This window comes from Triturus cristatus, chromosome 3_2, assembly GCF_964204655.1.
Source record: "Triturus cristatus chromosome 3_2, aTriCri1.1, whole genome shotgun sequence".
NCBI classification, from domain to species: Eukaryota; Metazoa; Chordata; class Amphibia; order Caudata; family Salamandridae; genus Triturus; species Triturus cristatus.
In genome coordinates this window covers 742,358,847-742,375,338 of record NC_140584.1, presented here as the reverse complement: position 1 = coordinate 742,375,338, position 16,492 = coordinate 742,358,847, and the positions used below count along the sequence as shown (strand labels likewise).

The 16,492-nt window shown below is 45.4% G+C and overlaps 1 protein-coding gene across 1 annotated transcript in view; it reads left to right on the top strand.

The window, feature by feature from the left end:
• Nucleotides 1-16,492, top strand: part of HIBCH (3-hydroxyisobutyryl-CoA hydrolase) — a 951,762-nt gene that overhangs the window by 605,547 nt on the left and 329,723 nt on the right. Inside the window, exon 8 of the mRNA XM_085648807.1 lies at nucleotides 13,909-14,054. Coding sequence (XP_085504933.1) covers nucleotides 13,909-14,054 — 146 coding nt within the window. The remainder of the gene's footprint in view (nucleotides 1-13,908; nucleotides 14,055-16,492) is intronic.

Genomic DNA, 16,492 nt, shown 5'->3' with positions numbered 1-16,492 from the left:
TATTACATTTTTGACTTCTTTCGCTCTTTTTGCCATCTTCCATTTTTCCTTTCTTCTTTTGCATCTTCTTTCTTTCTTTTTGACTTCTTTCCTTCTTTTTTCTTTTTGCCTTCTTTACTTCTTCCTTTCTTTCTTAATTTTTCTTTCTTTTTTCTTATTTTCTTCTTTTTTCCTGCTTTCTTTACTGCTTCTTGTTTGTTGCTTTATATCCTTCTTTCTTTCTTCCTTCTTTTCCTTCCTTTATGCTTCCTTTCTTTCTTTCCTTCTTTCTGTCTTCCTTGTTTGTCTACCTTCCTTTATTTCTTTCCTCTCATCCTTCCTTTTTGCCTTCCTTCCTTTTTTAAATTCTTTCTTCCTTTCTTGTCTTCGTTCGTTTCTTCCGTTCTTACTCACATTTTCTTTTTCTTTTTTCTTTACTTGACTTTTTTCTTTCTTGCCTTCTTTCTCAAAGACAAAAGTCTGCCAGCCAATACCATCCCCTAATGACCTATAAAATATAAATATATACAACAAAGTTACAAGTGTTGTTTTTAAGCCAGACCTTATCCATTAGTCTGTGATTATGTCATTCGCATTTTTCTTCCACCCACTCCAGCATGCATCAAGTGGCAATGCGTCAGCCCAATCCACTAAGAATTACGGTATGCTGCCCTTTCAAAATTAGCACTTCCACACCCAAAGTAGTTCCCTTCAGTGTCAGGGATTACTGCGGTAATTTGTACTTTTTTTAGATCAAAAAAACATTATTGCATTTTAGGCTTTGAGTTTTTTCAATTTTTTTAGATTTGGTGGTGACATGTCAGCTTCCCTAACAATAATGCTTTGCAAAAACCATAACAAAACAAGTATTGCCGAAAGGTTGGCGGACAATGCCAGACAAATTGACTTTGGCAATGCTTGTTTAGGGAATAACACGCATAATGTATCTTTTGTGTCGATTTTTCAATGTTCACTCCTGGCTATTCTACCTGGAGAATTTGCCTGCTTGTAGGAGGTGACATTTCCCGTTGAAATTCTGCAAAGTGATGGTGTTCCAGCAAAATTTGTAATTCCAATGATGTCTGTAACTCCTGTTACCGGCCCAATCTGAATTTTTAGGCTACTCGTAATGAGGCTGTTGAATTCCAGATGTTACCATGCGCTGTGCTTTGAAACTGGTGGTTTTTCAACATGTATGCTGTAAATACTGTACCAAAGTAAGCAGATTTAGACTGATTTACTGGAAATGTAATTGTTACTTTGGGTTACTATCGGTAAATAAAGAAATTGAAAGGAAGCCTTTGTATTTGGCTTCCATTTGCTAAGTGTTACAAGCCTTTAAGTGATTCTTAATAAAAAGATAAGGTAGAGCTAGTGAAATGGAAGTGTGTGTGTCTTCTGCTGATCATGAGGCAGAGAAGTCATCAGCATCTCCTTTGAAAGATGTGCTGGAAAAGGGCGCAAGTCTGTGAGGAGACACGCTGTTCACCTCAGAACAGTTCCAGCAAAGTGAGCCATTAAAATATTAAGGAGGATTACATTTAAAAGCTTTAAATTTTAAGTGCATGCCTGATTTATTTTTCTACCACCAACGTTACATGACGGCAGCTATTTATTCATTTATCACTTTAAGTGAACCTTTTAATCCCTTGTGATGAAACGAAAATACATTTTCCATTACTCAGGAGTTTCGTTCTTAGTCTGGTTTTTGAAAGTTGTTACTTTGTTGGGTAAGGGTATTGTTTTGACTTATAGTGGGTGCTCCCTTGTGTTTGTACACAGTCTGTACAAAGCTAGACCTCTCTGAAGAGCTATAATGATAGTGAAACACCTGTCCAGGGTTGACATTATTCATTCCCTTTGGCTTGGATGGTATTTTACCAATCCAAGCTGTAATACTGTGCCCGGAATGGGAAAAGGATGATGGCATTTTGCAGCTCGGCGTGAATAACACTGTGCTAATCCTGTGCTTGAAGACTTTTATGTAGAAAGGGCAAAATACTTTGTCCCTTTCTAGCTCGGTGTGGATGGCACTGAACTAACCTATGCTTGAGAACTTTGCTAGAAAAACAGACATTTGAGGTGAGTAGAGTGTTGTTGGAGTTGTAAGATGCTCTATGCAGGAGCTGCTGTCCACCTAAACTTGGAACTACCTAGAGTTCTCTGTTTATTTGCATAATTTATGGGGCACTCTAAGCCTGAAACTGTATTGTTTTGACTTTTAATGGGTGCTCCCTTGTGTCCGGACAAAGTTAAACCTCTTTGAAGAGCTATAATGATAGTGAAGCCTGTGTCAAGGGCTGTCTTTATTTATTCCAGGTTGGCTTGGATGGTATTTTACCAGTACAAAGCTGTAATACTGGGCCTGGAGTGGTAAAAGGCTTTTGTTATTTTACAGCTCGGCATAGATGCATTGTGCTAATCCTATGCTTAAAGACTTTGCTAGAAAAATAGACATTTGAGTTGAGTAGATTCAGAGTGTTGCTGGTGTTGTATGGTGCTCTAAACAGGAGCTGCTCTCCACCTAAACCAGGAAAGTACCCAGAGTTCTCAGTTTTTAAAATATTTTTTATATGTGCGTGCAAACTATTTAAAATAGAAATATCGTCTCTCTCTCTCGCTCTCTCTCTCTCTCTCTATATATATATATATATATATATATATATATATATATATATATATATATATATATATTATCTACTGGCGGTCGCCAGTAGATAGTTATAGTTAGGACCGTGTTTCCATAGGAAATCCGCAACATTCTATTTGGAATAACTTTGGCGCCGGTTGACGAATCCTCGCGAAATTTTCAAAATAGGTGGGGCGCTCCGCTCCGCTCCTACCCTGAAAGTCTCAGGGGGATTCGTCAAGCGGAGGCTGAGAAAAAAGGGGGGTCCCAAAACACGTTTTCCCCATGCAATTTTCCATAGGGACCTTTAGTCCAAGGTACAGCCCGAACGGCTGAACAGAATTACTTGAAATTTGGCAAAGAGGTAGTCCTCAGGTCAGGGAAGTGCCTTTTGCAGGTCTGGCGTCAATCTGTTCAGTAGTTCCTGAGAAAATCAAAAGTAAAATCATATATATATGTGGGCGGAGCCTAACCACACATCTCATCCCGAGATCTGATTGGCTGTCAGCACTTCATCCAAGAAGTGTTGGCAGCCATCTCGGGATCAATATACATGATAGCACCTCATTAAAAAGCATTGCAGTTAATAGAAGGTTTTAAGACTTTAGTTACATTATAAATCATTTGTTGATGGTACCATACTAATTTTAGGAATTGTGGTATGTTCTAAGGTGATTTCACCATGTGAAAAAGCCTTCTGCTGGGATATGATTGAGAGAAAAATATTTTCTCATGCTTTTCCCACAGAGGTTTGGAAGGTGATCTATAAGCTAAACTGTGAGCTTATTTTCTGTAAATTCACATTATCTTTCTCAGTCATGTGAGAATGAAGTCTGACATTCTCAGTAAAACATGTACATCCAACAAGGGCAGAGACTGTCAGTTGATTCCTTTGTGTTCTACTGCAGCTTCCCAGAGTGTTCCAAAGAACTACTAGAGCGCTAACAGTCCTACTTATGATAAACGTATGGCACACCTGAAGCCATCTTGCTTGGATTAAAGTGGTAACTCTTAAAACATTTAATTTAAAAAGGAACAAAATGAGGGGGTTCATTTTTCCATAAAAAGTATGATTAGTGCTGCAGAAAGAAAAATTAGGGCACATTTTGAGTGACTTCTCAAATCCTCTTCTATTTCATTAAAAGATTCTGACATGCAGACTGAAACATGCACTTTCAATACCAGCAGCAGTTTTCCCTGGTGAGCAGTAGCTTTACTACAGTGATCTAATGAGCAAAAAGAGTGCTAACATTCTGAATTTATGGCAAATGTGTGACACATCTGAATGCCTTCTTGATGGAATCAAAGTAAAAAACTGAAAGTATTTCCTACTGAGGAGACTGCAGTAAATGAGGAAATTTCATAACAAATAAGTCTCCCAAGATGGCCACCAGAGACAAAAGAGCTCAAATGTAGCCCAAATATCACCCAGATGTAGCCCAAGTATAGCCCAATGACAGAATGTCCCAGAGTGTTCTTAAAAACAACTAGAGCGCTTACTGTCTTCATTATGACAAAAGTATGGCACACCTGAAGCCATCTTGATTGGAATAAACTGGTAACACTTAAAACATTTAATTTAAAAAGGATCACAATGAGGGGGTTCATTTTGCCATAGAAATTATGATTAATGCTGAAGAAAGAAAATGAGGGCACATTTTGAGTGACTTCTCAAATCCTCTTCTATTTCATTAAAAAATTCTGACATGCAGACTGAAACATGCACTTTTAATACCAGGAGCAGACTTCAATGGTGAACAGTAGTTTTACTACAGTGATCTAATGATCAACTAGAGTGCTAACATTCAGAATTTATGGCAAATGTGTGACATATCTGAATACCTTCATGATGGAGTCAAAGTAAAAAACTGAAAGCATTTCCTACTGAGGAGACTGCAGTACATGAGGAAATTAGGAAACTTCATAACAAATAAATCTCCCAAGATGGCCACCGGAGACCAAAGAGCCCAAATGTAGCCCAAAATCACCCAGATGTAGCCCAAATATAGACCAATGACAGAAGTGTGCAAAACACTTATTATTTTGTGTTTTTGCAGTGTTATATAGTGCAGACCTGTCAGGTATTGGAGTGCTTTACATGAGCATTGGTTACATCACACAAGAACAACTTCATTTTGGTTGTAGACATGGGGATACCAAGTGATTTGACCAGAATCACAGAATGTCGGCTGAAGCAGAAACTGCAACCTGGTTCCCCAGTTGCAAAGTCAGCAGTTCTGGAAGTAACACCACATCCTCTCCCCTAAGTGCAACATTTAATCAAGTGGTCAACTGGATAAAAAAACATAAAGATAACAAATAATTTAAAAGTGCTTTGTCGCTATTTGAAAACTCAGAAAATATGTCCTTATTTTAGTCTTTTAGAGCACTAACCATAATTTTGATGCCAATAAGACCCTCTCATATATGTAATTTCTAAAGGAAATGCTCTAGGTATTACAGTTTTGATTACATCAAGATGACGTCAGGCGTTCCACACTTTTGTAATAAATATAGAATGTTAGTAATCTAGTTGTTCATTAGGAGACTGTTGAGAGGCAGAGGCCAGGGGCACGGACTCTGAAAATTGAAGGCAGGTAGGAGGGTGCAAAGGCAACAATTTAACTACACTGAGCAGGCAGGAAGGGCGGTGGAAGCACAACAGACTATGGAGGGCAGTGGAAAGGGGGGCAGGGGCAACAAATAAAACAATACAGGACTTGCAAGAGAGGCTGTGGCAGTGTAATTGACCATTGTGGGCAGAAGGAAGAGGCAATGGTAGTACAACCATACATACCAACAGACCCGATTCAGCCAGGAAACGTCCAATGTTTTTAAGCTCAAATGGGCTTTATTTGATCTGTCTCCTGTCTACAATCTCCTCTTTTTCAATGTAACTCAAAGGGGAAAATCAATACCCCAGTTTTTTTTCAAAATCTCCCTCTTACCAAGTTCAAATTGTTCGCAAATATGGTACATTGGATCATGGAAGGAAATGGGGTAGGGACATGGACTTGGATAACAGAGGACAGGAAGGACATGGAGAGGTGCACCAAACTGACCCTGCAGGGCAGGCATCAGGGTTTGCAGCAGCACAATATACCACACAGGGCATGCGGGACGGGAGTGCAGCACAACAATCCATAGAAAGCAAGAGGGAGGGGACAGGACCATGCACATGGACAACAGAGAACTGAGGGGCAAGAGGCAATTGTAGCTAGCTGACCATAATGGACAGACAGGAGAGAAAGCTGCAGCATAACAGACCATAAAGGGCAGGAGGGACGGATCAGGGGCATTACAATGGAACAGACAAGCCAGGAGGGAGGGAGTAGGGGTCTGCACATGTAAACAGAGGGCTGGGGGCAAGGGGGCAGGAGCAGCAAGATAGCCATGGAGGTCAGGCAGGATGGGCACTAGAAGCAAGACACACCATGAAGAGCAACAGTGAGACTGTGATGGCATACACACAGACTATGGAGGGAAGGTGGGAGGGGGTCAGGGGCAGCTAACTGACCACACAGGGAAGGTGGGAGGGGCCATGGCAGCACAGAAGACCATGCATGGCAAGTGGGAGGGTTAGTGGCAGCACAATGGCTATGATGGGCAAGAAGGAGGGTGCAAGGGCATGCACAAAGGACGATGGAGGATAGAAGGGAGGGTCAGGACCTGTGCACAGACAAGAAAGTTCAGGGGAAGGGGCCTCACAACAGACCGCACGGGGCAGGCAGGAGGAGCAGTTGCATCACAACAGACCAGGGAGGGCAGAAGGGTGTGGCAGTACAATGGACTATGTAGGACAGGAGGAAGAGGATAGGGGCATGGCATGTGGACAGGCAGGGTGGAGGTGGCAGGGACAGGTTACAGTCATCTGACAATGCTAAGCAGGTGGGAGGGGAGGGGCAGCTCAACAGAACACTCATAGTAGATAGGAGTGGCAGGTCCATGGAACATGGTGGGCAAAAAGGATGGAGCAGGGGCATGCACAAAGACATCGGAGGGCAGGGGGAAGGAGAATAGGGGCAGCAAGCTAAGCACAGAGTTTTAGCAGGAGGTCAATGATGGGGCATAGAATTGGGCAATGGAGGGCAGGAGGAGTGGACTGGTACATCATACTAAATTGAGGGCAGTGGCAGCACATCAGACCATGCATGGCAGGAGGGAGGAGGCTAGTCCATGGATTCACACAACAGAGGATAGGGAGGAGGGGGATGGGGCAGCAAGCTAACTGTTCAGAGAAGGCGGGTATTAGGAACTTTATTGTTACTAGTCGAATTTTTGTCGAATCCCCTTTGAATGGCTTGTTGTGCATGTGTATTAAATGTGCCCGTCAATAGCTACCCATGTTTGTATAAATAAACGACAAGGGTGTCTACCGGGATTAGGCACGGTAGGGCATCAGACATGTCAGAGCTTCACTAGTGGTGTAAATACATTCCATGTGGATTCATTGTATGCATAGTCGCCTTTTAATGAATATCACGCAAATCGTCATGGTGATAGGTACGTACGGTTTGTCCAGCAGGTCCTAGGTGTGTCTATAAATATATATTTTTAAAAAATAATAAAAAACAGTGGCCGGCCCTGGGGATTGGGGTCAAAAAAATATAATTAGGAGACAGGCCCTGGGGGATGGGGTCATCAGGGCCAATAAATTAGAATAAGAAGGGGAACCAGACAGCCCCCCCCTTCTTAAAAAATTAAAATAAATAAAAGACTGGCATCGTGCCGGAGGCCATGCCCCCTCCTTGCAGCACTCTGCAAACGCGCCCCCTGGCGAGTTGTAAGTTGGGGGATTAATTCCTCTTCAATACTGAGGGTCCCTGAGGGCCAACTAGCCCAACAGGCATCTCCAGTATGCGCCAGGGAGCTGCGCTGCAGACAGGTGTTCTGAGGCCAAGCCCCTTTTTACACCTCTCTGCAACACAGCTCTGTGGCACTTACTGGAGGTACCTAGTGGGCTAGTTGGACCCTAGGGACCCTCAGGATTCAAATGAACTTAATCTCCCAACTAAAAACGGACACAGGGCGTGTTTACACAGTGGTGAAGGGAGGGGACGGGGCCTGAGTTAACGTGTGCAAAAACGCCCTGTGGCCTGTTTTAAGAGGTAGTTTTAATCCCCCTGCCTTATTATATACTAGGGGCTTACAGAGGAGGTCATGCTAATCACAGGGGGACCCCAACGCATAATGTTCCCTAGTGTATGTAGGTGTTTTCACTGTATTCTAAGTGTCTTTTAACATAGCACTGGCTCTAGGACTGGTTAGTCAGACTCAGTTACCACCAGTATCAGTCTGAAAAAGTTGAGGGTACAGGATGATTTTGCAACAAGGCTTCTTTCTGCTCTTTTTTGTTCTTTCTGCACGTTATCCTTCTTCCTGCACGTTATCCTTCTTCCTGCACTTTTCTTCGTCTTTGAGGACTTCTGTTGCTTCTTTCTGCACTTCTTTTTTTCTTTCTGTGCATTCTTTCTTCTTTCTTCACATGTCCTATCTCTGTAGGCATAGTTAGAAATTAGCATTTAAAAAACCTTTGAAATTCACAGAAAAAAACATAGGTTTCAGGCACGTTATAGTTATGAATTAACATTTAAAAAACCTCAGAAATTCACTGAAAAAACCATAGGTTTCAGGGGTGTTATAGTTAACTGGACTTTTCACTCGTACAAAACCATTGAAATTCCCCCGTTATAGTTAGTTCAGCTAACTATAACTCGCGTGCCCGCAATGCACTGCTGATGACGTCACATATTACATCACTCATGACATGGTCAGTGACATCACTCATGACATCACTGATGACATCTCAAATGACATCAGTCATACACAAGCATACAAACATTCATGCAGTCCCCAGCAGACATAGAGAGGTGCAGCGGCTTAGATATGAATAGTGCAGAAGGTGCAGTGATACCAGGTGCACTGCACCGACATATGCCACTATTTGATTCACCAACAGAGGGGCGTGGGGTTCTTTTTACTTGCTTTCATTATGGCCCACTGCTCCCTTGTTGAGCCACTGGGGGTAGGTAGGAACAGAGGATCGACCGCGAGAAGAGAACTGGGAGGAGTAACTCGAGAGGCAGAAGAGAGGAAATAATGAGGTGGGGGAGGGGAGAAAGAAGGGGGGGCTGAGAGGGAAGCCCTGCTGGTCTGCCGCATGCACGCACCCTATAATGAGGTCGTAATTACAGGTCCCTATCACCCCCACTCCCCCTCGACGACGTGGAAGGAGGTTGGCGGGAACACTGCTGTGGGATGCACAGGAGGTGGGCGGGGGTCAATTAACTCTCCCTGCAGAAGGAGGGAGACCCTTCTGAATAGAAAGAGTGAGAAAGACCTGACTAAACACACCTAGAGATGGTAGATGGAGCCTGAAGTGGAAGAAGGGAGAACGGAGGCTAAAGTTAGTGGTAGAATAGAAAGAAGGGTACAGAAGTTCAGATTTTTATTTTTTACACGCAATTATATTATGTGATTTTGCCAGAATCATAGGCTGTGGAACCGACGCCGGTACGCAAACCCCGTTCCCCAGTAAGAAAAGCATAAAATAAACCTAGAGAGATTATAGCGTAGAGTAGACTAGAGGGAGCTCTGGTGAGAAAAAATAAACACACAAATGAAGTAAATGAGAGAGAGCGGGACGAGAAACTTACAAGCGGGGAGAAACATCTAACCAAGCATTTGCAATGCAATAGGTCTCGCATTTACGCGAGTTTGAGCTATTGACATTTCAAATAATAATGCCTTTTATTTTATTTATTTTTTTAAAACATAAATAAAAGGCATTGTTATTTACAATGCCAATAGCTAAAACTCCGCTAAGTACGAGACCTATTGCATTACAAATGCTTGTTTTTCCTATTGGATGGAGAATAGATGTCAAATTTGTTTTTGAAAAACATAGTCCTCGCTTTCACCATTGTTATTCCGCTGTTTAATATCCAATCATCAGTTTTCATGTCCCCCTTCTAGGAAACACACACAGGGCAACGCAGCCCTTGAGAAGGATGGAGCATGTAGACCACCCATGGAGTTGGGGGTCCATTTTACTACCCCCCACGAGGGCTTTAGGAAGCTTAGGAGGTGGTCTGGAAGGTAAAGACTGCTCTGGTGGGAGGGTATGGAGTCTCTGGAGCAGAGCCAGGCCTTCATGCAGCCTGGCTCCGTGCCAGGGATCCCAAGCATGTAACGTTTAAGGTAGTCATTGGGAGATCCCACAAGTGTGGGTGCAGTCTTGACCTACAGCCACCTACGTTAGCGTCATTAAGGCCTGGAGAGTAGACGCACCCTAAAACACAGAGGCATTTAACATGGCAGGCAAGAAGCAGGGCGCTCTGCTAGGCAGACAAAGTATCACTTGTTTCAGCAACGGAGGCCGTGGTAGATTTTCTGTAATATAGCAACGACTGATGGTGCGCGCACTCTGCACTATTCTTGCACTTACGTACAAGTACTCTAGTCCTGTTTGAAAGTAAATAAAAAAATGTATAAACAAAAATACTCATATTAAACGGTGGTTTCTGACAAGTACTTCTTTCTGATGGCGACAAGCAAAGAAACTAAGAAATACGGCTCCTTAATATGCATACCTATGGCCAGCCTCGCTAATGAGATGCAAATACATCAAACTTGAAGAATACGGATCAGAACCAAAACTGCCTCTTGGCTTCTCTTAAACAGACATTGTTAATTTCCCTATCGGGGTGAACGGAAACTGATTTAGTGGCCTCCAAAAGAGAAGGTTGAGCTGCACGCCTGGTTCAAATCATAATCTAACCAAGAGATCTACCCACTGCGGTATTTTACTCAGGTCCCATCTGACACCCGAGAAAGGATCCGGGTCAGTAAAGATATGCAAATGAGGCATTAATTCAAATCTAAATGTTTACTAAAGAAGCAACACATTAGAAATGTATGTTTACTGTAAATATATAAGTGCTCATTAAGAAACTTAACATCTGAACCATACTAAAATATACAGTGAAACCTCACTAACAGGTGAAGGCGCGATCAGTGAGTGCCTTTTAATGGGATGCAGTGGAGACCTCGGAGACTTGTGTGATCTCTGTATTACGAGAGGGCAGCCAGGCTAAACAAGCAGGAAGTGGGATAAGGGAGGGGGTAGGGCACCTCGCGCCCTCTAATGGGAGAGAGGCACGAAGGCTGGCAAATGGTGTGCGCTTTCGCGGCCGCTTTGATGTTCTCAGTGGCCGCGCGGCTCGGCTCGCTGAGAACATCAAAGCGGCCGCGAAATGATCACGCAGGCTGCCAAATGGTGCGCGCGCCCGGCGCATATGCACTGTATTTGGAGGCCTGAAAAGCACTAGTTTGCACTTCCAAATCCCCCCGTTTACTAAAGCTCTCGCCAGAGCAGCGCTAAAGCGCTGGCTCAGGCGAGACCTAAAAAAAGGGGTGAGAGCACATATGCCTCAGGTGGCAGCAGGCACAGCGTTCCTCCCACGCTTTCAAGTTAAAGCCAAACGTGTTTCAGGTATCCCAGTACCCTTGATCACTGGCAAAAATACTCCATTTAAATGTGTACAGACAAGACAGAAAATACTTTGGGACGTTGATTTATTGCATACACAATCCCCGCCTCAATGGGCGTCACAGTGGCTTCATGGTTATTGTAGTCCACATTATCTGAGCCATGCTTTCAGTCCCGTAAAACCCCAGTGGGTGTTTTAGTCAAAGTCCGTAAATATATAGGCACACATAAACTGAAATTAAATCAATTATCCATAGTAGGTAAAAAGCGCACTGCAGGCTCGCTGTGGTACACGTCACATCAGACCCCGCCCCCTGCCATTACCACTGTGCAAACACGCCCCGTGGTGTGTTTTAAGTTGGGGGACTAAGTCCTCTTGAATCCTGAGGGTCCCTGGGGTCCAACTAGCCCACCAGGTATCTCCAGTAAGTGCCACAGAGCTGCGTTGCAGAAAGGTGTAAAAAGGTGCATGGCCTCGGACCACCTCTCTGCAACGCAGCCCTGTGGCACTTACTGGAGGTACCTGTTGGGCTAGTTGGCCCCCAGGGACCCTCAGGATTGAAGGGGGACTTAGTCAACTTAAAATGCGCCACGGGCCGCGTTTGCACAGTGGTACAGTGAGGGGGCGGGGCCTGATGTTACAAGTGTGCAAACGCGCACTTTGGCGCGTTTTAAGTTGGGGTATTAAGTCCCCGTGAGTCCTGAGGGTCCCTGGGGGCCAACTAGCCCACCTGGAACCTCCAGTAAGCGCCACAGGACTACGTTGCAGAGAGGTGGTCTGAGTCCACGCCCCTTTTTACACCTCTCTTAAACCCCCAACTTAAAACACACCACAGGACGTGTTTGCACACATGTCACATCAGGCCCCATCCCCTCCCTTCGCCACGGGGCGCGTTTTAAGTTGGGGGATTAAGTCCCCTTGAACCCTGAGGGTCCCTGGGGTCCAACTAGCCCACCAGGTACCTCCAGTAAGCGCCACAGAGCTGTGTTGCAGAGAGGTGTAAAAAGGGGCGTGGCCTCGTGCCACCTCTCTGCAACGCAGCCCTGTAGCGCATACTGGAGGTACCTGGTGGGCTAGTTGGCCCCCAGTGACCCCCAGGATTCGAGGGGAATTAATTCCTCAACTTACAAAGCGCCACAGGACGCGTTTGCAGAGTAATGCACTGAGGGGGCGGGGCATCTGACGTGATGCTGTTTTTAAAAAAATGTTTGAAGGGGGGCTGTGTGGCCTCCCTTCTTTTCCTATTTTTTGGGCCTTGGGGCCAGGGCCTGATCCCTATTTTGTTAATTGTTATTAAATATACGGGAAGGGGGCCTCGTGGCCCCTCTCCCGAGGCCATTTTTGGCCCCGGGGACCCCATCCCCCGGGGCCTGACCACTCCGTTGGGGACAGAGGGGGGGAGCCCCAATGCCTCCACATTCCCGCTGGCTCCACGCCTCCTGCGGGAGCCGGCATTGCTATTCCACATGGGGAGCTGCTGACATGCAGCTCCCCTTGTGGAAAAGCAATCTTCTTTGGATTTTGGAAACAAGAGCAGGAAACCTGCTCTTGCTTCCAAAATCCAAACCTGAGTTTGCTATGACAGGGCGGGAGCCGCACGGCTCCTGCCCTGCCATAGCAAACAGCAGTGTCCCGGGGTGGGCACCCCGGGACACTGCAGGAGCCGTCTCTGGGGGGTGGCGGTCCCCAGGGCCATCAAGGTGGTGGTCCTCAGGGCAGCATGGGGGGGATTGGGACCCCCAACGCATTTTTTTTCACAGCCCCGGGGACGTGGCGGTCCCCGGGTATGCCGGGGCCCCCGCTAATAAATTGGCAGTGCCCCTGGGACTTGGCCCACTCTGGGCTTTTTGTAAACGAAGCGTGTGAGACTAGGATTACATGGGGTCTGAATCAGGATGAGGAACTTGCCATTCACCTCAAGATGGAATGATTGTCATATTATTCTCTCTGTCCTTGGTATTCTATGTTTTTCTAAATGTTTTACTAAATGTCTCTTGTCCTCTTTTTCTCTCTGTTTCTTTTGATTTGTTAACAGGTATATTATCTACTAGAGTGTCGTAAATGAACCTAATGCAGTTTGTATCTTTTCCTCCAGAAATTCGTGCATCAGAAACAGTTTTTTGATATAGAGTTACAGTGGCGCCACGTTTTTATGTCCCGTATGATGTAATGCCCCCGATATAAATGTAGCAACATTTGCCTGCAATGTAATGATTTCCTAGTAACTGCTACAATGTATTGAATTCCAGTGTACTGCATGTGATGTAAACTAGGAAAGCACGTCTAGGAAGCAATTTAGTATATGGCGATTGTGTTCTGACATAAAATGTGCTTCATTAGCTGATGAGTGAAAGCATTACCATTAGTAACCTACAGCCATAATTTTAAGGACCCCCCAAGAAGATTATCCATCCCTTAAATGCAGCAATGCCCAAAAGTGACTCCAGTCTTTCAATGACCGTTTATGAATTTGGTGATGATCTTGACTAAAGTATTTTTGCAGTGTGTGTTCCAGATGGGCAGAGTGTCTGTGAATGGAATGGTTGACTTTGTAGCTCGTTCGATGTAAAATTGTTTTTTGCGTTCAGCCTACTAGATTTAATTTCAGTTGCAAATTGGAGAAGTGCTGAAAAGTGGATTGCTTCTTCATTCATGTGTGTAACCTTTTGCCTACATTAATGTCTGTCAAACATTTTTTATATTATTGTTCACTTGAATATACCATTCTCTATGCTCTTACTATACTAATCTAGTCCCTCATTGATAGTTAATACTTAACTGTAATCTCATGATTGTATTTAAATACAGGTTTATTTCCTGATGTGGGCGGTGGATACTTCTTACCGAGACTTTCAGGACACATTGGCTGTTATCTTGCACTTACTGGCTTTCGATTGAAGGGAAGAGATGTGCAAAAAGCAGGAGTTGCAACTCACTTTGTGGAATCTGAAAAGGTATTTTTGTACATTGATGCCTTTCACATTAATCTAGGTAGTAAAGCCCTCACACCACAGACATTTTTACTCAAATTTCCACTTGTACTGACATTGTGCCAAAGGCTTTAATTCTTCAGCTTTTTGCATTTTCAGGGATGTCTGCCTACCTGCCCATTATGTATCAAAAGCACTTACTAAACGTTATTGCTTACACCTATGAATAGTAACAATGGTTACTTTATAGTAAATTGCTTCCCTTGCCGCACAGCTCCGCCTGGTAGCTGTTGCCCCCGGACCCTTCCAGAACCGGAGTTCGAGGCCCTGATCCCTGGTGGTTCAGTGGGGAGCATTTCTGCTCTGCTGCTGCTCTATACCCTTTGTTTTTCTGCTTTCTGTCTTTTTGCTCCTCTGCTCTTTTTCTCTTCCTTTTTTTATCAATTTATTGCTTTTCTAATCTAATATTGCACTTTTTCACTTCTCTTATTTGTCCTCTTTTTGTGCCTTTTATTTTCCTTTTCCGTTCCCTAGCCGCTGCTCGTCCCTCACAGCCACCTCCAGCGCCATTTTCCGGCTTCTCACCTCCAAGCTGTCCAGCCCTACAAAACACTACTTATTGGTGGCCACTGCACAGTAAAGAAGTGATCTTACTGACCTTCTCAGTAAATTGCTTCCTTCGCCGCTCAGCTTCACTTGGTAGCTGTTGCCCTGGGACCCTTCCAGGTCCAGAGTTCGAGGTTCTGATCTCTGGTGATCCAGTAGGGAGCATCTCTGCTCTGCTTCTGCCCTGTTTTTCTGATTTCTGCCTTTTTGCTCCTCTGCTCTTTTTCACTTTCCTTTTTAATCTATTTATTGCTTTTCTATTCTTTTATTGCTTTTCTTCCCGTCTCTTATTTATCCTCCTTTTGCACCTTTTTTCCTCCTCTGTGCCCTTGCCTCTGCTCGTCCTCTGTGGCCCCGCCCCCTCCAGTGCTGTTTTCCTGCCTCCCAGCTGTCCAGCCCTCCCCAACACTACCTAATGGCGGTCACTGTGCAGTCCTGCTGTGGGCACGCTGCTCCAAAGGCAACGCCTTCTGTCTCTGTCTGTGCCTGGACCGTGCCCAGCGCCCCGAATACTGGGCCTCGGACCATCCACTGCTATGACTCTAGCACCCTTCACGCCCTTAACACGGGACATTCCATCGCCTGCCACTTTGCATCGCCGAAGAACACCTAAGGCTGGTTCGCCTGTTGCAACTGCATTTTTGCCTGTCTCTACACACCAGACCCACCAATCTCACGACCATCAAGAACCAGACCCGACCACCTCAGATGCATCCTACTCATTACTCGCTCCCTCAACTGACACGCAGTGGAGATCTGGGACCAGCTCAACTCCATATCCTCTGATGTCGCCTTCTTTATGGAAACCTGGATGAACCCCACCTCAGCCCCAGACATAGCAACCGCCATCCCCGACGACTGCAAAATCATCAATGTCCGCGTCAAACGACCGGGAGGAGGCATCGCCATCGTACACAAAAACACCCTCCGCCTTACAACCAGCTCCGAAAACCACTCGCCCAACATGGAGCACCTACACTTCCAGATCCAGGCCAACCTGAACGCCACCCTGCATGGCACCCTCCTCTACAGACCTCCTTGACCTCGCCCTCCCTTCATCAAAGCCATAGCGGACTTCTTCGTTGACTACCCTCTTGCCTCAACCGACTACATCCTCCTCGGCAACATCAATTTCCACCTGGACAACCTCGACGACCACAACACCACATCCCTTCTGGAGAAACTCGCCACCATCGGACTCAAACAACTAGTCACAACACCAACCCACTCAGCAGGACACACGCTAGACCCCATCTTCTCCGCAAGCAACGACATCTCAATCAGCCACACTTCCGAGCCACACTGGACCGACCACCACTGCGTCCACTTCTCCTCCACCAAACCCACCACACACCATGACACCCACCGCGATCCTCGCAGATGCTGGAACAAGGTCACTAAAGACCAGCTCACCACCTCCCTCAGCAAACCCCCACCACTGACACCCATTGACCCCAACACCTCAGCATGTAACCTCCACGGCTGGATCTCTGACTGCACCAACACACTGGCTCCCCTCAGATAACCCTCAGGCAAGCAGCCCTATAAGAAAACCAGCTGGCTCTCCCCCGCCCTTCAAGAGTCCAGGCGCACTTGCAGACAGCTTGAGAAAAACAACAGCAAGAACATGGCAGACCATTTAGCCTTGAAAACCGCCGTCCACGTACACCACCGCCTCATCAGAACAACAGAGAAAGCAGCGATCCAGGAACACATCAATGCCAACGCCCACAACAGCAAAGAACTCTGCGCCGTGGTCAAAGAATTCACCCAAACCAGCACTAAGAAAGCAGACATTCCCCCCTCTCAAGTCCTCTGTGATAACCTTGCAAGCTCAAGGAGACCCACCCACTCCA